Source organism: Corvus moneduloides, chromosome 7 (assembly GCF_009650955.1).
Source record: "Corvus moneduloides isolate bCorMon1 chromosome 7, bCorMon1.pri, whole genome shotgun sequence".
NCBI lineage: Eukaryota > Metazoa > Chordata > Aves > Passeriformes > Corvidae > Corvus > Corvus moneduloides.
In genome coordinates, this window is record NC_045482.1 from 32,173,478 (window position 1) to 32,197,044 (window position 23,567).

At 41.5% G+C, this 23,567-nt stretch overlaps 1 protein-coding gene across 1 annotated transcript in view; it reads right to left on the reverse strand.

Moving 5' to 3' along the window:
• Positions 1 to 15,830, reverse strand: part of ACTR3 (actin related protein 3) — a 28,976-nt gene extending 13,146 nt beyond the window's left edge. The window contains exons 1-2 of the mRNA XM_032114664.1: positions 15,650 to 15,830; positions 584 to 639 (exon numbers count right to left, since the gene is read on the reverse strand). Coding sequence (XP_031970555.1) covers positions 584 to 639; positions 15,650 to 15,693 — 100 coding nt within the window. The 5' untranslated portion in view covers positions 15,694 to 15,830. The remainder of the gene's footprint in view (positions 1 to 583; positions 640 to 15,649) is intronic.
• Between the last annotated feature and the right edge of the window lie 7,737 nt (positions 15,831 to 23,567).

Here is a 23,567-nt window from a genome sequence, read left to right on the forward strand (position 1 = left end):
AACGAGGTCAAAAGGTGAAGCATTTCTAAAGGAAACTGAGTGAGTTCCACTCTCTGGATTAGGAATGTATCTCTTCAAGTGGGAGAAAGAGTTCAGAAGACAGGGAGCAAATAAATAAGCTATTCTACATGGGGGAAAAAACTGACATTTTTTCTTGTTGTATTTGCAAAGCACAGTAAGTTAACATAGCTGTAATACTGACAACTACCAGGCAAATAGAACATTTTAAACCCTAGAGATATTAAACCATACAGTTTTATTTCTCTTTTCCTATTATAGTCAACTCAGAGTTTTACCAGAAAAATCACTAAACGGCAAAGAACCTCCAAAAAAGTAAATGTAGCCATGCTACTGGATTTTTACATTATTTCAATGTCCAACAAATTAGCCTAACTATTACCGTCCTTTTGTAATGAATGTATCTTTCTAAACTGAGTATCCGTAGCAAAACAGAAAAGCCACATTATTACTGTGTCACCTCTCAGAGGTCAAGTCACTCTTTTTAATGTGTTTTTTTTTACATGCCATGTTACAGAAACTCCAAGAGTAACTTCAGCATTGATACACACTAACAAATACTTACATGAAGGGATAATGAACTGTGGTTCAGTATTACCCGCATATCCAAGTTTTGTATACCTGTTGAGGCAAAAAAAAAAAAAAAAAAAAAAAAAATCAGTTTTAATATTTAATACCACAAATAACAAAGACACCTCCCCTTTTTAATGAACAGACCACTCGTCACATATAACAAGGACACCACGCTGACTTTTCTTTAAAGATGAACAAACTAAAAAGGACTAAGGCAAACTAAGAATTGCTCTCTTTTAAAGTGTAAGACAATGCTTCCTGCCACAGATCAAGAATCACTGCTAACTTCTACTCTAACAGCATTTTACTACGGAACACGAAGTATGTCATTCAATCTATCAATATTTAGGAGTATAACTTTGTCAGAGCAGTTCTTCCCTGCTCAGCAGGTAGCATTTCTATAGAAATATTTTCATGTAATTAGTGTTAGTGGTAGAAGTGTTTTTGCAATTCCTAACTGTAAGGGGGAAAAGCTGCCCTGCCCATGGACTGCCAGCTGGGCTGGCCATCCTCATGTCACAAGCAGCTGATAATGACAAGCTGTAGCAAAAGACATCTCATTTCACAAATGGAAAACAGTGTCAAAATGTGTCTAATAAGAGTAAAGAAAACAAGAGGAAATTAACTATGTGCCTCCACTCAGACTCCAGACTGTGCTATATATATTATCTTTGTTATCATTATGCATGAAAACGGAAGAAATTAACCAAGCATTCACGAAAAGTAACTACAAAACTCAAGGTACCAAAACCAGCTGCTAGAAATGTTGTCACCAAAGCAGCACAGGAAAATTCTAAACCATGCAGACCAAAAAGCCCTGCTCTAACTCAAGAGTTAGAGCCTACCCATATGTTTTTAACAAACACAGACGTGACAAAGTTCTCATTTTCTTTGTAGAGTCAGGCAGCTGCACTAAATTATCATCAGCAAAAGCATGAATGCTGTAGTAGCACCTCTACAGCTTTCAGCACTCTTGATGTAAACCTGGAAGATCTTAGGAGGTGTAAGGCAGCAGTAACTTTACCAAACCATAAATTCACAGCAGTAACTCAGCAAGAGGCTGGGTTCCCCAGGCTGGGAGAGGAGAGCTGCTGCAGTAGGTCTGCAGGGAGCAGCTTGTGCACGTGCCCAGAAACACCTACACAGCTTCAATCACCCATCAGCGCTGGGCCAAGACACAGATCCTTGGAGGGAAGGTGGGTTTCTCTCTCAATAACAACGTGGTTGGCACAGGACCTCTTCTAGCACCAAAAATACTTTGCAAGAAATGTGTTTTCAAAGCTGTAAACTCCATCTTGTGTGTAACACGCTGTAACTGTTGTGAGTAGCCACACACAGAAACTTGACTTCATACCGATCAACAGGAATGTTTACTGGAAAAGAAAACGTCACAGCCAAAAGACGATAAATAATGAAAAAAAGAAGCTAAATATCAGAAAGAATTTCACACTTCATGAAGATATCTGCATTAGGCACTGTACATGCCTCAGCTAGGGACACACAACTTGGATTTTGCTCATTCAAGTTTGTTTTTAACTTTCTTCTTAAAGATCTACTTCCCAAAAGAAAGAGCAAGAATTCCACAAACTGGTGCTTCGGTAATCTATCACGCAGAGTAAAACTAATCACTGTATTTATAGTGTTTTAAGAGGCTTTTAGTGCCACAATTACTAAGTAAACCAGCAAATACTGACTCACTCCCTCTACCTTCCCCTGCAAACCACAACTGTGGCACGTAGATTTTAAAGCTAAATCTACACAAGAACTTTGGAGTCTGAATGCTACATAAACCTACATCTAGATTAGAAGTGTTTTTTAACAGTTAAAACTGTTTGATTATTAAACTCAGTATTTCAAAGAAAGCAAAAGCTGAACTGTTGCAGGTAACTGGCAGCTTAGTTGCTTGTGGGTGGGAGTTTGCCCAGCACACACACAGCCAGCAGACTGAAAGAAAAACAGTCTCATGAAAGATGCATTTTACATAAAAGGAGTGTATTCAGACATAAAATCAGCATATATAAAAATACTATGGCCTACTCAGCAAGAAGTGTACTGACTCAGGGAAAAAAAAAGTAATGCATTTTTAGGCTTCCAAGAAAAGAAACAGGAAAAAAAACCTGCATGACTTTTGGTCTTGGAATATTAGAGCATTGTATCAGCAAGTCTCCAGTGCAGTGTTCTACACAACACTTCACATCTCTCATGTACAAGACTTCATTGCATACCTGGAACTCCAGCATTGCTGGCACATGGGTCAGGGAGGGACCCTCTGCTCCCCTGGGAGCCTCAGGCTCACAGCACAGCCAGGGACCATGGTACAACACATTATAAACACTAAACCTGATTTTCATAGCTAAATGCATATAGAGATACTCTTTGAGTTAAAATGAAGTCTAAAAATGTGATAGGTGAGGCAAAAAGCTACGGCAAAACTGAATGAAAGTTGATAAAAATCTTCAATTCACCAAATGCACAATCTAGTAACAGTAGGATTCTTTACAAATTAACTTTTGCAGATAGGAGGCTTTATTCGGACTGATCAGATATATTCTACCACTGTCACTTGAAGTAAACATTTAAATTGCATGAAAAGAAGGATACTATAGGCAATCCAGATTCCACAAGGAGTTCATACATGGCAACGTGTCTGACTAATGAATGATTCACAGGGGAACAAGGCACACCCCATCTTCTTCAGGGCAGGAGTTATTGCTGCTACAGGAAAAGAATCCTGATAGTAGAGCTATCATAAGGCAGTACCAATACTGGATCACAGTTTTCCACAGAACACCCTTTGTCTTGCTGCACAGCACTGAAGAGTGGCAGGAGGGACTTGCATGGAGACAGGCAGGCACATGCCGTTAATGACACATGGACTCAGCTTTCCCATATGGAATTTGGGGCATTCAGCAGTAAGAGCACAAGGCACTGCACACAGGAGTGTAATGGTATAAGCTGATTTCTATTAATATCTGTAACACAAAACCGATTTACAAAATCCCAAAGGTGAAGGCCTTGATTGTTCAAGTGTTTTCCTTTATTTCTCCATGTTCAGCTTCCTGAAATGTTTCTGTAGACCTAAAAGCTCATTAAAAAAAAAAAAAAAAAAAAAAAAGGAGAAAACCCCTAAGAAACAGTCAGGCAAAAAATTTGTTGGGTAATCATGACCTTCAGCTTTATTTCAGAAAATCAGCTACAGAGTATCCAAGAGCAGCACACAAAGTCTCTACACATGTGCCTGTCTGTACATGGAGAACCACACACACACCCACCCCCTCCCACACTATCTCTCGGTATATACATATAGGTGTGTACATGCATCTATCTGATATTCCCCACTGACTTCCCTGTAACACCTTCTCCAAAAGGCAACACCACTCTCTAGTCCACACAGACATGTGACAAACAAATCACGGTATTTTTGTTATGGACATTCATAGCACAAACAGGTTTGGGAGAGCAACTAATGAAGGTTCCTTCTGAGTTAACACTACTAACCCATATCTCACCTATCAGTGGAGAAATATTTCCAGCATGTGATCATCACCCTCAAAAACTCACATCCTGAAGCTGCACAGCAGCTCTGCACTCTCTGCCTGAGAGCTCTCTGGAAGGACAGCCAAAGGGCTTCCCACAATGTTCTCAATGGCACTAATGGGATTTCTTACATGTGCTCTCTCACCTAGAATAGACGTTTCTGAGGCTCTGACACGAAAGCAATGTCACTGGAAGGTTACTTATGCATTAGTCACACAGACAATTTTAAAGCCAAAAGGAAACAGCGCTGAGGGTAAGAACTTGCAACGAGGATGTCATTACCAGAACCTCCATCTGCAAACCACAAACTCTGACCACATACCTTTGCTCCATTGTTTCCCTGCCCAGAACAAATGTCATTCTCCCAAGTTATTCAAGCACAACTGTAATTTTAACAGAAGTGAGGAACAGAGGGACAACTGCTTTGTAAGCAATGAAGTTGTCCAGCTGCTCCTGGAAGTAACACAGAGCTGGGGCGGGGTCCAACATGAGCTGTGAGTGTCATTTCTCTGACAGGTCCACACCAAGACAGGAGTTAACCAAGCACAAGCAGAAAAGAGCACTCGAGGACAAGCATCACCTGATCTCCAACTCCTAGAGCAGATCTGGGTTGCAGCTTATTCCTCAGCTACTCCTAATGACCTGGGCTAACAGAAATGTCACACATTTAAAATGCACATACAAACAGAAGTAAGATGTACCTGCAATGCTGGTCCCACTGGAAAGATGCAAAGTAACTCGGAAAACAAACAAAAGAAGAAAGAAACACCTTTCTGTGGGAAGAGTAAAGCAAGGGGGAGTAAAAAACCCACAACAGAATGCAATCAAAATGGTCTCTTTCTGGTTTACCTTCAAGGTACAGCATTAGAAAAACTAGGGCATTTTGTTCAGAGGGCTGTTTTCTCTTGCTCATGAAATTGCTCCCTTCATGATGGCTCTGAATTACTGTTCACCATCTGAGCTTGCAAATGCAATGGGCTTCCCAGGCACCACAGGCTGTACAGCATACATGTGTAAGTTCTAAAATTCTGCTTTGGTGTGCACCACAGCCTGTACATCAAGCCCAGCAAGGTTTCTCTAACTAAACACACCTCAAATCCTATGCAAAACCTGTCCAAGTGGCCATGCTGCAAACAAGTCTAGCATCCAGTGATAAGATTAGGCTTTACACAGAATTAAATGCATTTATTCTTAAATGTAAGCTGATACTGGCTTTTTGCAAGGTGTCACACTTGCTCAGGCAGCAGGAGATCCCTACTCCATATCCTCTTCCATGCAAATGGGTCCAGAGCCAATCTCCCATTTCCCGTGAGAGCCTCTTCCAATGTTGTTATGAACTCTCCTGAGGCAGAAGTGCTTTGCATTTCTCTACTAAAACCATGTGGAAAAAAGGATCCAGGAAACAAGGGCCAAAGACAGAAAGCAAGATGATTGCAACACACATCATTCAACACACATTCATTGCTGGCTAAATTACCTTAACCCAAAAAATTGTAATTAAGCAGGGTATAGAAGGCACTACAGAAAAGCTCAGAGTGTGGAGATTCTAAGGAGAACATGCATATGGCAATATATTCAAAAGAGCATGAAATAAATCATATGGCAAAAACTCCAAGTTTTTAAACAGAATGGGAAGCGATTCTGCTCTCCAATACCAGCTCCTGACATATGGTCTGTCCATCAAAGATTTTATCAAAAAGGGCTTAATAGCCTTTCCCATTTGAACTGGATAAATTCTATACAGATGGAAATTATAAGATAGATACCATGTTTTTACTGTCTGATGTCTTCTGATAACAGCTGCTTTAAAAAGAAGTGGAACATTTCTCAAACATGGATGAATTCCTAGTCTTCATACACAGAGCCTCATGTGACTGAAAAGCCTGAACAAGCCCTTATGTTTTTATTCGTTGCTTTTCTTCCATCATCCTTCTTGTACACCAGATGGGACTGAAAAGCCTAGGAAGTATTTACTTTTCAAATCCCTGTAAAGAGAAATTGATCAGAAAATTACAGTGAAAGAAGAAAGCCAACTTACTCCTTTAAAAATGTCCCAGCTCTAGCATCAGGTGCAAATTGTTTAAGCAGCAGCAGAAGTCCCTGAAGAACTGATTATATTAGGAAAATGGGACTTGTATTAATAAATTAGTTTACTATCTCTTTTCAAATGTCCTTGGTAAAACATAAGACAGCAAGATTTTGGAATTACTCATGCTTTTCATATTTAGATCTTTAGCTAATATATTTTACCTTTTACACATTACTAGTTTGCATTTTTAAATAGCAGCTGCTTCTCTCAAAATTTAAAACATTTTTGATCAACAAGTGTTTTAAGTAATCAATAATAGTAGCCAAAAAATTAGCTCTATAAATGGAAAAAACCCCACAAGATTAGAAGCACTCAGATAAAGAACCTTCTTAAACCATAGATAAGACACATGAAGGGATGGTAAAAGGGTAGCATAGTATTTCAATGAAAATGACTACCTCTAGGTAGCAGAGGTGTTAAAAATCTCAGAGTCTACAAGCTTGACCTTGGAATTAACTGTATTACTGTGTATTTGAAACTATTTTAGAGCACTTCCACCCAAAAATATCAGCCCAGTCAAGCAAGAACCTTCACCTTGACAACAAGTACTTCTGTGCCACACACTGAAACTCTCACAGTAAAACAAACCATAAGCAGATTGGTGTGCAATTTAACAAATGAGCTCAAAAGCAGCCTGAAATAGAAGTGCTTCTAGCAATCATTTATTTCCTAAATAGATAAAAACCACCTTTAAAAAAAGCTGATTTATCTTTAAAGGCATCTATATTTTTGTGTAGAAATTTATCCAGTGCTGCTTTTTATCAGCAGCTACCTCTACAACTCAGAGCACAGACACGACTGTCATACTTGCTAGTAAAATCCAGCTAAAATGGGTAGTGAAAACCACAAAGACATGGCTGCACAGAGCCAGACCAGAATGACCAAGAGGAACATAGGGACAAAAGCAGCCTATGCTACAAAGCTCTCAGAATAAATTCACACGCACTGCAATAAGAGTCTTCAGGTAACATTTTTAACATCAGTCTGGAGAAGAGGAAGCTACTGCATTGTGCTGCTTCTAACTTCACTAACATTTGGACGGAGTGGAAGGGCAACAACTTTCAATTTTGCTCTATGTTTACTACCACCAAATCTTTAAAAACCAATCAACCAAACAAAAAACAACAACTTTGATAACCTGACTCTAGAAAAGTTCTCTTCTCCTAAAAGTAAAGGGGAAGATAACATGCATTTATGTCCAAAAGACTGGCTTATGATTGAGCCACAAAAAGTGGACTTGAAACCAGACCATTCTTAAGTGCTTTCAACTAACAAAATCCAAATTCTGGTACCCTGATGATACTACCATCTAAATTTGTGGTCTTTCACAATTTTATTTGTATTTTTAAACCCATTTCTACTATCTAATGCTGGCACATATTTTAATACAAAAGTTAATACAAAGCTTTCCTTTGACTATATTTTCCTCAAAGTAAGAAGAGCAAATGGTTTTGGATATTATCTTTGTATAATGAGAGTAGAGTAGTTTGTGTTGGCAAAGGTAAAACGCTCCCCTTCTACTTACTGCTCCCTTTGAGACTTCTACACACTAATTCATTTTAGCAAGTGTCTTAACAGTGCCTCTGTGTTACACCACACCCACACAGCACTCACCTATACTGATAGGCTTTCTAATAATTTTTTTAAATTACTTTTTATTTTTCCAGGTTTTCTGAGCATTTTTCCCAGCCTGCCTACTCCATGCAGTATTTCCAAATAATGAGGGAAGAATGCCCAAAAGTTTGGAAGTCTTACATGAATAATTACTTAATAGTATAAGTTATTTAATATGAGGGGGAGATTTATTTGGCAACTTTCTACATCATTTAACCAAAATAAGCTGAACATCAGGAGTTGGATTCAATTATCCTTGTGAGTCCCTTCCAACTAAGGATATTCAATGACTGCACAGACATTTCTCAGAAGCAAAAAACCCAAGAGAATAAATTAATACACATATTTTTCAACAGATAAAGCAAGCAAGGATCAATTGAATGAATACTTAACCTGCAAGCAAACAAAATCCCACACCTGAAGAAATTAAGCAGGTAAAACCTAAGTCTTATGATGCAGAAAAAGTCTGACTTGGAAGTTTTTTCAAGCAGATGCAATACAGGGGCTAAAACTGTAAAGTTATTCCACATTAAAAAACTGGTCTTTTGTGCTTGCTATTTGCACAGATTCAGCACTCGAGAGTTCCAGCTTTGACCCAAGAGCTGCTATGCCATGGCCCCAGTCACACCAACCTGGGCAGAGGGCAGGATGAAATCAAATGGACTGGGAGAGCATGGATGGAGAGCAGGAGCACCCAGCAAGCACCATGGGATTGGCCCAGCACTTCCAATCTGCCCTGCACACCCATCACCACTTCAGCCTTTCAGTAGGTAACCAAATGTTTTCCATCAAGAGCAGGCTTGCACTAGAGCACCAGATTACACATTTATCACGTTACAGCACGCTTCTAATAAAAGACGGGTCCGATTAGAAACAGTTGGCCCATAGAAAAAAATGCCCCACTCAGCTGTGGACAAAAACATACCAGTAAATCATGTTTAATATAAAAAGCAGGTCTCATTTAACAGGATCACAGAGATTCTGGAGTCTGACTGCAAATATGCAAGGAGTCATATTGTGAAAGCTCATGAAGACAACAAACAGTGCTCTGTATGTAAGGCAAACTATCACAAAAAAATACTAATACTGAAAAGCTAGGTAAGAGATATGGTGTTAAGTAAAGTATTACAATTTGGATTCATCCACTGAGAGCATTTATTTATCAAAATAAAGTAACAACAGATAACCTCCTGTCTGCATCTTGCTCTCTACAGCCTGAGCATGCCAAAACACATCCTGTGCACAGCTGCAAGCATTTGCACTGACCACAAGAGAATAATAAAGAGAGAAAGGAAAACCCAGAAAAAATTAAAACCGTACATTTATCTAGAGTTTTTCCATCTAGTCTTAAAAATGCAAACCCCATGACCAGAACAAAAAGAAAAAAAAATTCAATCATATTATACCCTACATTAAGTCAGTGGATAAAATGATTACTTTTTCAATTTTGGATATAACTGAATAAGCAAAGCCCCAGCAATACATCACTACTAGCACTTGGAAAGGACTGATGCTTCATTTTGATGGTTAAAGTAATCCTGCTATGGGCACTAACAAGCTTTCAATCCAACTGGTATTTTTAAGCATCTACCCAAGGATGATTTCTGTTAGATTGGTACACCTAAATATATTTTAGTTCAGTGACCAAGACCAAAAATTAAAGCAACAGATTCCTTTTCTCACATAGAGCAGAAAAGAACTTTGAATTTCCTTTGAGACAAACCGAAGCATGTTTTTAGTCATTTTACCTTTGAAATTAACCTTGTCTCCCTAAAGTCTTCTAATTTTGGACAAACATTCATTTAAGTTTTTTTTTTAAAAAGTTTGTTTGAAATTGTCAAAACCTTTCAGCATGTCCCAAAGAAAGCCTGCAATGATGAAACTAAATGTTGAAACATTATGTTGAAACTTTTCAATTGCATGAACTAACAGACCAACTGTGACGTTTCTTATACGTGCCTATAAAACAATACAGAGGATGGATTACTACTCAGAACTGGTATAGTATTTCTGTACTCCTAAAAACTATTTTCAACTAATTTAGACAAGTAAATGTCCATAGGAGTCATGTAATTAACACACTTGCTGAGCAGAAAGTCCAAGCCAGGTACTAAAAACACCAAGGAACAAGAATGGAATCTGCCCTGACCCAGGCACACCTCAAACCCTGCCCTCCCTCAAACCTTGCCCCATGCAGGAGCTCTGCAGTTCATAGAAGGAGGTTCATTTATCATTAACTTTACAGATCCAGCCCAGGGATGCACGTGGGTTTGTCCTCTACTCTGAAATGCCACTGCCCCTTTCCTCTGTATCAAGCGTAAGTGAGACCTGGGAAAAGAGGAGCAGGAACAGAAGGACTGGAGGGTGCCATGCATCTTGAATGGATTCTGAAAGGCACTCAAATAAGATATAAACTGATTCCTGTGATGAAATTACAAAAAACCAAAAGCGTGTATATATATGTATATGTATGTTCTCCTAACTGAACTCCTATTATTCCCAATTATACTGCATACTCTGACCATTTAGTGCTGCAACATGGACTGTGATGTATTAAGAATCATTTAAAAGATACCACAGGTCATCATCAGCCTTCAAAGTCTCCTTGCAAATGTTCTTTAAATGTATTAAATAAATTCTTAATCTAGTACAATTCCTTTTTCCACATTAAGGATGACACATTTTCCCCTCCCTCCCTAACCACACTTCAGCCGCTGGCAAGCAAAAGATGCTCTTAAAACCCTGGAAGAGTATTTTTTCCATATGCCATTAAGGAAATATGTTGTCCATGCTTTCCATATTGAAAACTTACTTCTGGGATGACACAACACAGAAAACTTTCACGAAGACTGGAGCTCACAGAAGGTCATGACAAGATATCCAGTTGAAGTATAAAATACAAAAATATCATGGAGCTGAAGTCTTCATACTAAACATAAGTTATGCTTTGAAAAACCTTCAGAAATAACCCGTGTCTGGAACATTAGGAAAGAAAAATAATTTCGAGGTGCAGTATAAGATACTAAAAAGTCACAGAGCTCACAAAACAGACTGCTACTTCCCCCTACCTTGCTTTTATAGTACTGGATTTCCCACCTCACAGATTTTGCTGTTTATTGAAGATTACTGCTTTTTATGGATCTTGTACTCATTTACACTCTCAGGTCAAAACCCAGAAGAGAAAGAGAACAACCTAATCCTTTCATAACTTATCACATAGAAGACACTCAACCCATAAATACTTTGCTCTCCTTAAGAGCATGAATTTATAGAGGTGTTGCATGAAGATTAACTAGAGCAGTAGGGTTTGTAGAGAAGTCCCCACAGCAAACTCACTCCAGCCAGCTCCTGCTCCTCTGAGGTTCTGTGTGCCCAGATTTACTCTTCCTTCATTCACAGCACTGGTTATAGAGACTGAACAGCCAAGAAACTCTCAGATGTATGTGACTCATTCCAAAGAACAGCTTGCAACTCCACATCAAGAAACCCTGGAAATCCTGAGCAGCCTCAATCCTCCTGGCTCTCAGCTCAGCAGGAACCCGGACTGCCAGGAGGTGTCGAAGAAATCCTGAGTTCCCATCAAGACCAGGAAATCTTTCTCCAGGCAACCCCCAAACCTTTAGTTCACCCCTAGTATCCAAGAAAGAAGTTAAAAAAATACATCAATTTTTGCAACCTGTGTATGGGAAATGAAAAAGGGGCCTAGATTGGCATAGGAGAGGAGGCAGAAGAAACAAGATCCATGACAACAGGTTGGGCTTTTTTCCACACAATCACATAACCAATTTACTCAAGAAAAGGGTTACGAACACACATGACCCTCCCAACAAGACTCTAGGGTACACTACAGAAGCTGGCCACCAGTGACACTCAAGTATCAAATGGATCCACCTGGCAGCCACTGAAAAATGGCACACAAACCTACCAAAACCAAAGTTCAGGTATAGAAAACACAAATAATATTCTTTAAATCCCTTTCATTGCTATAATTAGGTTCTCATTTTGGAAGTACAGTAGTTACATAGCCACTTACTTCAGCTCAGCTAAAGAGCCATTAATTTGAACACTTGCAATTATCTGCCATCCCGAACGAGCTATTTCAGTGTTGTACAAGTTATACTGAAGGAAAGAAGTGCATTCACACATAAAGACACAGTTAAAAATCTACTTGTCAACCTAATCAGGCTAAATTCTAAAGTGGCGTAGGAAGAGCTTTTAATCATGACTTGCAGGCAGCGCTGTGCTCGCCTGTAGAAGAGGCGGCAAGAACAATTCAAATACCCAAAAGGCACAAAGCAAAAGACTGCAGCCTACTGCGATTAAAAAATGACTAAGAGCCCTTTCCTTTCTTTGGCATGCTGCTCATATACTTTAAGGGAAGAACTCCATCTTGTATTTCTATTCTGAACTTTTGTTTTAAAATGCATGTAATCCTTAGATACAGCAAAGCATGAAGTAAGTCTCATTCACAACATACCTACTGACTTCGGGAAAATCAAAAATCTGACAGTGTTTGAAGGATATAAACAGAACAGCACATAGGTGCTACTTTATAGCTCATTGCTCATGGACCTTTCTTTTGTGAAAAGAAGGGAAAGAGAGGGGCTCTCAGCTGCCAAGTGAAGTCAAATTCATTACTAACATGGACCAAGACTTCCTGACAATAAGGTCCACAGTGTTGTTCTACAGATTACCCAACAAAACTGCAATATACTTAAAACTTAAATAGACAAGGCTATCAGTTATAGAAATACATAATACTGGGTTTAACAGTTATGTTAAGCTAACTGGGCTCTTCCAATTTTTCATATCATGCCTGTAACTCAACTGTACAATTAAAAGGACAGTACTTCAGACAAGTAGCTTTTTTAAACCACAATTAAGTATTTACCTGCTCTTATGCAGGTATCAATTACCTTATTTTCTAGGTATCAAGTTTGCTTAAGCAAAGAATGCAAATTTCAAGGCAACGAATGTAACACCAGAAGCATTTTGGCTGCATCCATAATCTGACTGTCATGTCACTGATTAAAACCATTTCCCAGCTCCAGTTGGATGGCATGTACTTAGATGACCCCTAAAAAGTTTGACTGAGCTGTTAAAACCTCAAATGGCAGTGATTACATGATCTCCCCAACCTCTTCTGGGTTTTGGTCTCTTTATGCTTTGAAAGAAGTTCTTATCATTTGTATAATCTGTGCAGGCTGATGCTGAAAAGCACAACTGCTGCCTTTCTCATCCCTGTTTTAGCTGGCAAAAATGCACACACACACACACTAAAAACCTCAAAATTTAACACTCAGATAAACAAACTGACCTGTGGCTACAAGCACAAGACACATAGGAAGACACTCTTTAATACCTCTTCTACACCTGCCCTTTTGCTGATTGAGGTAAATTCTCCCGAGATTGCAAAGTAACAATCGCGATCAACCACTCCCTCTAAAAAAAGCCTACCTTTTGGAAAAGCAGTGCACATTTAAAGCCTGTTCTAAACAACACAGTTCCTTTCACCCTTCCTGCTTTGGTTGTATTTTTCAAAACCTCTTTTCCTCTTTTTTGGGGGCTATACTTAATTTCTCTGCTTTCTGTCATTTTGGCAGACAGAACACTGAGACCTTGGGTGATCTGCACTGAGCACAGGGCTGACATAATTTGTCTTCTCACACACTAAGTGAGATGGGCTGGGAGGGTTGCACCAATTAAAAAAATAAAAGCTAAAACCATGATTATGCTATCATAACCCACTGCACTATTACCCACCTGTTTCTTATTCATCTCAACTATGGTATTTTTCCTTTGTAAATCCACCACTTTATATTTTTGTCGACTGAAAATATTGAATTCAAACCACCTCAACACTCTGCAATCTTTACAGTGCTGCAAATCTTTGCCCCCACTTTCTTGAAGCAGAATTTTACAGAAGAACAACCCTGGACTAGGAAACGCACCTGAAATGAAAAGCTTGGAGAGCAAAATAGGCTGGGCCGCATGAAAAAAAAATACTGGTGCACAAGAAAACAGCATCTTAGAGCTGTAAGGAAATAAATAAATGAAACAGGAGCAACATTTGGCTAACGCCATATTCAAAAACATTACAGAGTATACCCTCTGAAGTTGATTAATGGTGTACTTGCACACACATCTTCCCCAGGAACATTTGTTTTAACACTCACGTCCCTTGGTACACCTCTCACATCAACAAGACAAAGTTGTTTCTTACACAGTTCTGTGCTTGCATGCTGCTCCTGCGGGGGCACTGTTGAAAGCTTTAAGTGAATTTCTAATCCAGTGGTCACAACCTGTACTTTGCAAACCTATAAAGACATAATTATTGCCTTTAATGGGACTACCTGTGATACACAAACATGTGGGATAGGAAAAAGCCTCTGGTGGCATGTGGCAGAGTAGTTACAGATCTTTTGCCTTGAAAAATAAACAGCACATACACACATGTTAAACTCACAAATACTTCTATACACTCAGCTACACACCCTCAATCCCACTGTGCTAATTTTCCTCCATCCCACAGAATTCAAGGTTTTAGTTCTGCTTTCACTACAGGAATGACTTCTTCATACAATTGTTAGACATTAGACACACACACACATATACCTGCTCTTCCTAAAGACCGATTTATTACTGTCCTACACCAAATTCTCTTGGGGGGATAATGAGCATGTGCTTTCAGAAACAAGTGCCTGGATTGCAGAACACACCCTTTCAAAAAAGCATGATATATATCTGCATCTACAGAGCATTCACTGAAAATTTTCTTTATTTTTAGCAAGAGGGATGAAAGGTGAAACAAAAGTTAAAAAATAGTTAAAGAAGCAGCATGCCATCGGTGGTAGCTAAAGAGCTTTGAAAATACACCCGCGCTGTCCCTTCCAATGAAAAGCTGATGCCTGATGGAGACATTTCCTCTTTGCCATCGCCCTGCAGCCGGCGGGTCACAGCGCGGTTTGCACTTCCCGAGCGCATTCCTGCGAGCGGCACCGCGCAGCCCGCCCGGCTCGGCTTCCCACGGACACCTCCGGGGCTGCTGCCCTGCCCCAACCTCGGGAGCCCCGCAAAAGGGAGCCCGGATCCCCAGGGCCTCCTGCCGCCTCGCTGCTTGTGCTATAGATCACTGCCACCGCATTCTCTCCACCGCCCGGCAGCTGCTGAACGAAAAGAAGCGTTTCCAAAGCGGATTTGGTTCAGGTTTGACACTGAAAACTGCCTTATAAGGTATAAAAGCCCGAAAGCAGGAAGAGGCTTTGACAAAACTAAGGAAGTTCCTCTGCGCCTGCTCACTGGAGGGGGAGGGGTTTTTTTCTTCCACAGACAGAAGTAACATAGAATAAATGACATTATCCTCACATTAAAAAAAAAAAATAAATACACACGATCCCCCCAGACGGCGCCGGGCAGAGCGGCGACTCCCCCGAGCCAGGGCATCCCAGGGGCTCCGGGCACCGGCGGGAGCCGCGTCCCCGCTCGCCTCCCCTGGCCCCGGCAGCCGCACAAGGTCCCGCACCCCGGCCCGGGACCGAAGGGGGCGGCCCCGGCCGGCCAGAAAGCAACGAGCTGGGCCACACCAGGACACCTCTCCCGCCGAGCGGAGAAGGGAAGGCGGCTGGATGCAGCCCCGGCCCGGCCCGGCCCGGCCCGGCCCAGCCCATCCCATCCCTCCCGGCACCGGCCCCGCGGCAGCTCGGGCGCGGCTCCCCGGCCCGGCAGCGCGACCCCCGCCGCCATCTGCAGCAGCATCGGCGGCGGAACCCGCCCGGCCCCGCCCCGGGCGGCCCCAAGCTGTCAGCGGCCGTGTCTCACCCCGTGCCGCAGTCCACCACGCAGGCCGGGAGCCGCCCTGCCATGCTGGTCGGTAGCGGCGGTGCTGGGGACGGCGGGCAGCCCTAGGCTCCGGCGGGGCTCGGCGGGCTGCGCTCGGCGGCACCGAAGGACTTCCGCAGGGCGGGCGCTGCCTCCGCCCCCGCCCGCTCGCTCGCTGCCCGGCGAGCCCAAGATGGCTGACCCGCCCCGCCCCGTGACGTGCGGTGGCGCGGCCTCGCCCCGCCGGGCGGAGCGGCGGCAGCGCCCTCAGGGCGGCGGGAGCGGCTGGGCGGCTGAATCACTGAATATCGCGGGCTGTCACAGGCTAGCACAAGCTAGCGCAGGGTCAGGCGGGCTGGGAGAGACCCCCGAGATCGCCGAGTCCGACCGGTGACCGAACAGCACCATGTCAAACAGACCATGGCACTGCGTGCCACGTCCAGGCTTTCCTCAAACACCTCCAGGGACCGTGACTCCACCACCTCCACGGACAGTCCGTTCCAATCACAGAATTGTTAGAGTTGGAAGGGACCTGTGGAGATCACCCGGTCCATCCCCCCTGCCCAGGCAGGGTCACCTGGAGCAGTGACACACGAACGCATCCGGGTGGGTTCGGAATGTCTCCAGTGCGGGAGACTCCACACCCTCCCCGGGCAGCTGTGCCAGTGCGCTGCTGCCCTCGATGGAAAGAGGTTCTTCCTCGTGTTGAGGTGAAACTTCTTGTTCTTTAGTCTATGGCCAGTGATCCTCGTCCTGTTGCTGGGCTGAAAACAGTCTGGCACCATCCTCTCGGAACCTATCTTTGAGATATTTATATGCATTCATGAGATCCCCTCTCAGTCTTCTCTTCTCCAGACTAAATAGGCCCAGCTCCCACAGTCCGTCCTTATAACAGAGATGCTCCAGACCCCTCATCATCTTTGTCCCAAAGAGGGCAAGGGACAATGTCCTACTGGGGTCTGGTTTTCAGGTGAACAAAATACAGTCTGTTCTCTTTCTCTCTCTCTCCACCTTCCAAAACTCAGGCTCTGAAGGACAGAGTGCTGTGCACACCACGTCTGGCCCAGTCCTTGCCCTGTGGTGTACTGCAGCCACACACTACTTTTTGTTTGTTTTCAAAGTATTTTAGTGTTTTAACACTTCTCATAATGGGGCTTTTAGGTATTTTCAATCCTTTGCCTGCTGCTCCTGCCTTGGCAATGAGAAGGCGTGAGCTTCATGGCATAATCAGATGTCAAACTGTGAACAAATTTGGTAGTCCATAGAAAGGAGTAATTTTCATTGTCAGAACTCAGCAGGTACTAATGGATCTTAATGGCTCTAATAAGTATCACCAGGGGCCTCCACCTCACCGTCCCTGTCCCAGAGAACTGGAGACCCACTTAATCTCAGCTCTGGCCCCTCACTCAGTTCTTGTGTGAGCTATGCTGTAGGTCTGTGCTGTCCTAGCCTCACTTGCTGGCTTGATATTAGGCTTGCCTTGCCCCTTCGGTAGCCTCCAGCACTGGTCCTAGTCCTGGTCTGACATCCTGACTTCACTTCGGAGCCATGAAGCTGCAGGTGGCCCCATGTCCCTTAGGGAACCCTCCAAGTATTCTCACAGTGGTCCTGCTTTCTTCTTCAAGCATGTTCTCTTCACCTGGTTTAACCTATCTCTAGTTAATAGACTCTTTGCCTTTTTTACTGGAGGGATAGGCTAGAGGCAGCGCCAATGCAAAGGAAGGACTAGGTACATGCCCTTCAGGATGAGATAGGAGGGAGCAAAACCATCCCTTTTTGTAGCAGCAGCCAGGCAGTTCATTTGGGAAGTTCAAGTCACCATCTGGCTTTTGTGGGCTGCCAGATCTTCCTGAGAAACATAAGCAAGGAAAGGAGATACTGAGAATATTAACATTTTTATTTTAATGTCAAAGCAAATTACGAATAGAACATTATGAGACATTTTGGAGATAATGAAAGGGATTTCTGCAGGATATTGTGTAGCTCGTGAGCTGTGCTGGGCTAGAATATTAAAGATGAATATCTCTGAAAGCTTTTAAGAGAAAGTGCAAATAGCACTTTCCTATGTATGTGCCGCTGTGTGTGTGTAGGTAAATATTTATCTAAAATAAATACAGTTAGGATATAAACTACCATGTGGACTTTTCACTCTCCTCTCAGTTTTATTACCTGGTAGTCAGGGTTATACATGCAGCAGGTTCAACTGCTGCATCTGGCAGATGGAATCATGGAATGACAGAGCAGCTTTGGGCTCCAGCTGCTAGAGTTCAAGTATCCTCCCAGAGGAGCACAAGACAAGGTCCAAAAACCTGAGGCATATGGAAAGGATGGAGCTGGCAGGTCCTGTCCTGGCCATACAGCTCACGGAGCCTGCACAGAAGGGATCAGCACCACTAATTTGCCCAGCTGCAGTCAGATTTAAACAGAGCAAGTCTTTATTAAACAGACCAGTCTTTATTACCTAATATTTCCAAATAATGCTCCTGATTAGTCTTGCTAAACCTTAATAGCAAAGTCAAAGGACAGAGAGTAGAATGGCTATAAAAGTATGCTGGAGACTTTCTGCTAGCAGAAGCATCATTTCACTGTAAAACTTTAAATCACACCCAAAAGCACTTACTCTAATGCGCTCTACAGAAAATATCCTGGAGCTGGATTTATCTTTTCCTCTCTCTGAATACAAGTGTTTTCTGGGAAATGGTGGGGCACTGAGCAGAACAAAAAAGTACTGCAGGTCATATGGAAAGTGAAACAACTCTATTAAGCAACTCCACTGCAATCTCTTGCTAACAGTGTGTGTTCTTCCTGAGTCTGCATGAAGAATGACATTGAAAAAGAGCAGTGCTAGTGCATTTTGGTTTACTGAATTACAGTGGAATTTACATTTGAGGACCAAAAACCATAGCATTTCTCTCAGTGTTGAGGTGCCAAGTCAATCACAGTTTTGCAAGGGAAGGAGTTGAAAGACTGAAATCCCTGGCCATGAGATCTCATGTTTCATTTTATTAATCCTTCCAGATGCAGTTCTTCAGGTGGCTGTGTACCCAGGCATCACTCTAATAAAGGGGCAAGATTTCTCTTCAAGCAGTATTATCCCATACTGTTGGACCATAAATACAGGTTTGATATATTAACTCATCCAAGTTCAAATAGATCAATCTAAATTTCAATACTGGTTTCTCTATAGACCTTTTGTTGTTTTATGCATTGGCATCTACATTATCTTGGTGGATATTTTTAGCAGAGAAGTCTTGTGCTTAAATTACAAAACTGAGCTTATAAAGCTGAAATTCAGCTAGATCCAGCAGGATTGCTGTGCTGATTGATTTCATGGAAAGGTTTTCCAACCTTTACTTGTTTCTTCAGTACAGGAACAGTAGAAAAAGCCTACAGTCTGTTTTCATGGTGTAATTTTCTGAATCTTTTCATCCTTATTTGGCCAGAAGTCTGTTCCTGAGTTATGAAAAGCTTTTCACTGTTTCAGGGTGTACCAAAAACCAAATTTTTAATGTGTAGAGGCAATGTCTTAATATGTTCTCAGTCTAACCAATGGAATGGGAGTGAATAAAAGCCTGAAATGCTTTTATCTGGTACCATCTCTGGAAGTATTCACAAAGCATGTGGATGTGTCACTTGGGGACATGGTTTAGCTGTGAGCATGGTGGTGCTGGGCTGGTCTTAGAGGTCTTTTCCAACCTTTATGATTCTGTGAAATCCTGTACAGCACACATAATCCAGCAACAGCATCCCTCTACAATGCACCAAGTCCAGCTTTTGTAAGCACAGTTGGATTGCAGGTGATCTTTTCCTAAATATCCATGATAACAAGAGTAATTACCATTGCAGAGCATCCTCCTCCTGTTGCCATCTGCTTCCAGGCAGTTTACAATGTAAACACAGAGCAAGGGAATGCAGGTGAATACAAATGAATAAGGAATGAGAGGATTAAAGTCAGAAGGAAAGTATTTCTATTAATCAACAGGTGAGAGATACAGTCTAACAGTTTGATTCAGATGGAGGGAATTTGCAGACAGCTTTCTGCAAGTGTTATACAAATAAGTTGTGGGGCTCCAGAGTTTTCCAAGATGTGGGTATGATTTACCAGCTCCAGCAGTGCTAAATATTAAAATTTCACACAAGTACCTCCGCCCGAAGAAGTGTGTACCTAGACAAAAGGATTACAAGTCCCTTGCTAAGCTGTATGGGAAGCTTTTCAGCATCCTGCTCATTTTGGATCATTTTCATGCAGTTAGTGGCCTGCCCTTGAACACACAGAAAGAGCAACGCTGTGAATCCACATATAGATCCAGGCCTGGGAAGCACAGTAAAGTGCAAGAGGAAAAACAAAACAAAACAAAACAAAAAAAGCCAAAAGGAAGTTCCAGGAGTGGAAGGATTCTGGAAATGCCCAGGAGGGCTGGGAATCTGATGCCTGGATCAGCATGTTGCCATTCAGACTGGCATAAACTGAATTTAAAAGGAACATTAATATCCAGTACATCACACTCAACAGCCCTTAAACCCAGCTAAACATGACAATAAAAGCTAGAGAAACAGCCAAAAAAAATCAGGTCTAGGTTATCCATTAGACAATATTCCTTTATTGTAAGTATTTATTATAAAGTACACTGCATAATCTCTTAACCATCATGTTCTGAGTACTTTGATATAAATAAGTTTTCCAGTAGTTGAGAGAATACTACAGAGAGCTAAAAAAACCCAAACCATTTTATCTACCCAGATATAAGATGTATGCAGATTTCCTTCAAGAAGGGCCACAAGCAAGATTACAGTGTAATTGGATGATTTTGGCATAGCTATAGCAACAGCCATATGGGAGGCATGTAATTTCATGGAGCTGCACATGGTGAAGTCATGGCAAATTACCAGGAACTCATTTGATGTGGCTGCTCTCCAAGAGTTCAACGTAGATCAGCTAAAACCATTAACTTTCAAAATATAATTAGTCCAACCATATTTTTTTTTCTAAATGAGGGATGGGAAAAAACCCAGCTAATAATTCTTGGCACACTGAAACAAGGTGTGTAGGGAGAGAGAGAAACTTATAAACTGGGACTTGTTTATATCCTTGGACTATTATGATGATAACACCACTATTGCCCATTTTATTTGATAGGAGTAACAGCAAATCATGTATCAAAAGATGAACCTAGAAAAAGAATTTGACTGAAAATGTGATGCCTCGAATAAGAACTTGATGTTCTGGCCTGAGGCAAAATCTGCAAAAGTCGAGGGAAACTGCATTCCTATCTACAGCTTGCTTTTCCATTCAAAATTGGTTCTCTTTGTGCTGCTATTCTGTTCATTCTCATAATGAATGCATCTTAATCCTTTATAATGCCTCTGCAAGTGAATTAGAAGAAGGATGGCAGCAGGATTGCTACAACAGCAAAGCAGAATACAAACCTCTGCCCTTGTGTTGTATCCATACTGCACAGGCTCCACACAGTCACACCTGGGACCCAAGGAATAACAGTGCATATTTTGTCCATGATCAGAAAATCTGTGCTTTGTTGTGTAATAGAAACATTATTATGTGTTCTCAGTTGCACCTATTTACTTCCTTGACTGGAACAAATGTGTATTGCTGCCTTTTTCATGTGACTTATGCACCTCAACTGAACTGAAAACCTAAATCAATCACAACTGTAGGTACCTGACCTCCATAGTGTGTCATGAACATTAATTTGAGTAAAAACCGTGGTAACTCACAAATTTATGTAAAATCACCGTTTTTAATTTAGTTGTCTTTTATTTTTTATTCAGAGATGTCATCCCTGTGCTAAATAAAACCAGTACATCACCAGTTTGCAGTTTAGTAGCTGTTTAACAGGCTTGTGAGCTTTCCAGCAGAGCACAGAAGCCCATCAGGGTAAAACCAAGCCTTAACGCAGGGTCAAGTATCAGAGCAAGAAAAGCTGGATTGGAAAAGAGGATCAAGGTGAGCCAAGTGGGTCATTTCACAAAAGAGGTAGCATGAAGAGTCAGAGAGAGTGCAATGACACCATGGTTTTTTTTGCTACCCAACCATTTGAAACTGCAAGTAATTGAATGTGTGGCAGGTAAACAAATGGGTTTCTGTTCTGAGACACTTTTCTGGCTTTCACCAGTTGCTTATCAACTTTTGAGAGGGTTTGGCTGCTAATGTTTGCCCTCTCACTCTAAATGGCTTTGCATAAGGGGATTGTTTAAAAATACTCATATTGTAGGTGTTTGGATTTCTCCTTGGTGTGTGACTTTTGATCAAAATACATTCTCTTCAGTTTACCCAAACTGTTGACTCCTCAGATTAGCTTTCAGAAGACAATAGATGTTATAAGGTTATTATATCACATCTATGGTCATTGTGCTGCGGCACAATTACTCTTTTTGTATTTAATTCAAGATAATTCAGGGAAGAGAGGAGGACTAGGAGGAGAATTTGGAACTCACATGGGCAGGTGTTCTTCTGTGGATGCAGCAGGGTGCTGCTTGGATATACAATATCAGTCAGCTGGATATTATAGCATCCACAGTTCTATTGGAGAAGCACGGATAAGCAGTCTCCAATTGTCTCTAGACAAAATGAGACATAACTAAAAATACCCCCTGTGATGGGTTAAATTATTTGGCTGCCTTCTTTCTAGCAGGATAGGGAATGTTCCCTTGCAGAATAGGGAACGTTCTCTCCACCAGAGCTGGGGGAAGGCAATGAACAGCTCATGCAGCATCTTTTTCAATTATCACAGCAATCTGCAGTCCAAGTTTCTTATTAAGACATATGATTTATTTAGAAACAATATACAATGCTAGTTAAGTTAGTCAACTGTGGAACACTTTAAAAGTACTGTGTTCTTCGATAAATGCATAACTCAATCTATTTCTAGTGACAATGCTGCTTGCATACAAAATGGAAACAATTTCAAAGCACTATTTCTGCATGCTGGGTGCATCCACACTGGGTTTATTCTATCTGTTTGGTAATATATAAAGAAACTGTTAATTCATTTCTGTAAAGTTGCAGTTTCTTGCTTGTCCTGCTCAAAGACCATAGGAAATTTTCCTGAAATAATACCTTAACAAATCACCAAAAAGTATAAAAGCTGATTTGCAGCTCTACAGTGCTGTGTCTGACACTGTTAGGATTATGTGAATGTCTTTGAAGAAGGCCACGGCCAATTTTTAATGATGTGGTCTTCACATGTCCAGTATCAAAAATATATCAAAACTAACACATTGTATCCAAGTGTTTCTCTTACTCTGCTGCTTTAAAAAACAGCACTAAAAGCAAACACTCTGGTAAATTATGCTAATGAATATGTAAATTGGGGAAAATCTTATAGACAAACAGATTACATTAATTATGTTAGTCCTTCCTGTGAGAATAGGGGCATTAAGATCTCTATTTGGAGCACTACATGCCTGTTGAATTTGGTGCGCCATCCTAACAAGCCAACGAACTTGACCTTGATGATCAATAATACACTTTGAAACATTTTGATCTAAAAATGGTGCACCAGTGAAGCCCCAGTCCAGTAGCTCTGTCTGTGCAATTCCTCACCTGATAAAATTTCATTCTTGGTGCAGTTTAAGACCATCTGCATTGAGAAGACCAGAGGCACATGTTAAAATTAGAAGGTGTGAAAAATGAAATGTTCCCCCCTGTATTTCCCTGCAGAACAGCTTCCAGTTTAATCCATTCTATAGAACCCATATATACACAGGAGGCCTCCCTTGCTAATGGGGTAAGAATCAACATGGGCCATCCATTCCTTTGCTTTAGGCCCTTCCTAGGAGAATCCCTGCCTTATCTGGAGCATTATGCATTCCCAGCAAGGGATCAGTTCACTGTTACCATATTGGGCAATGCTTCCATTCCCTTTGAATACTACCTTATGTTGCAATGTGCCTCTGTGAA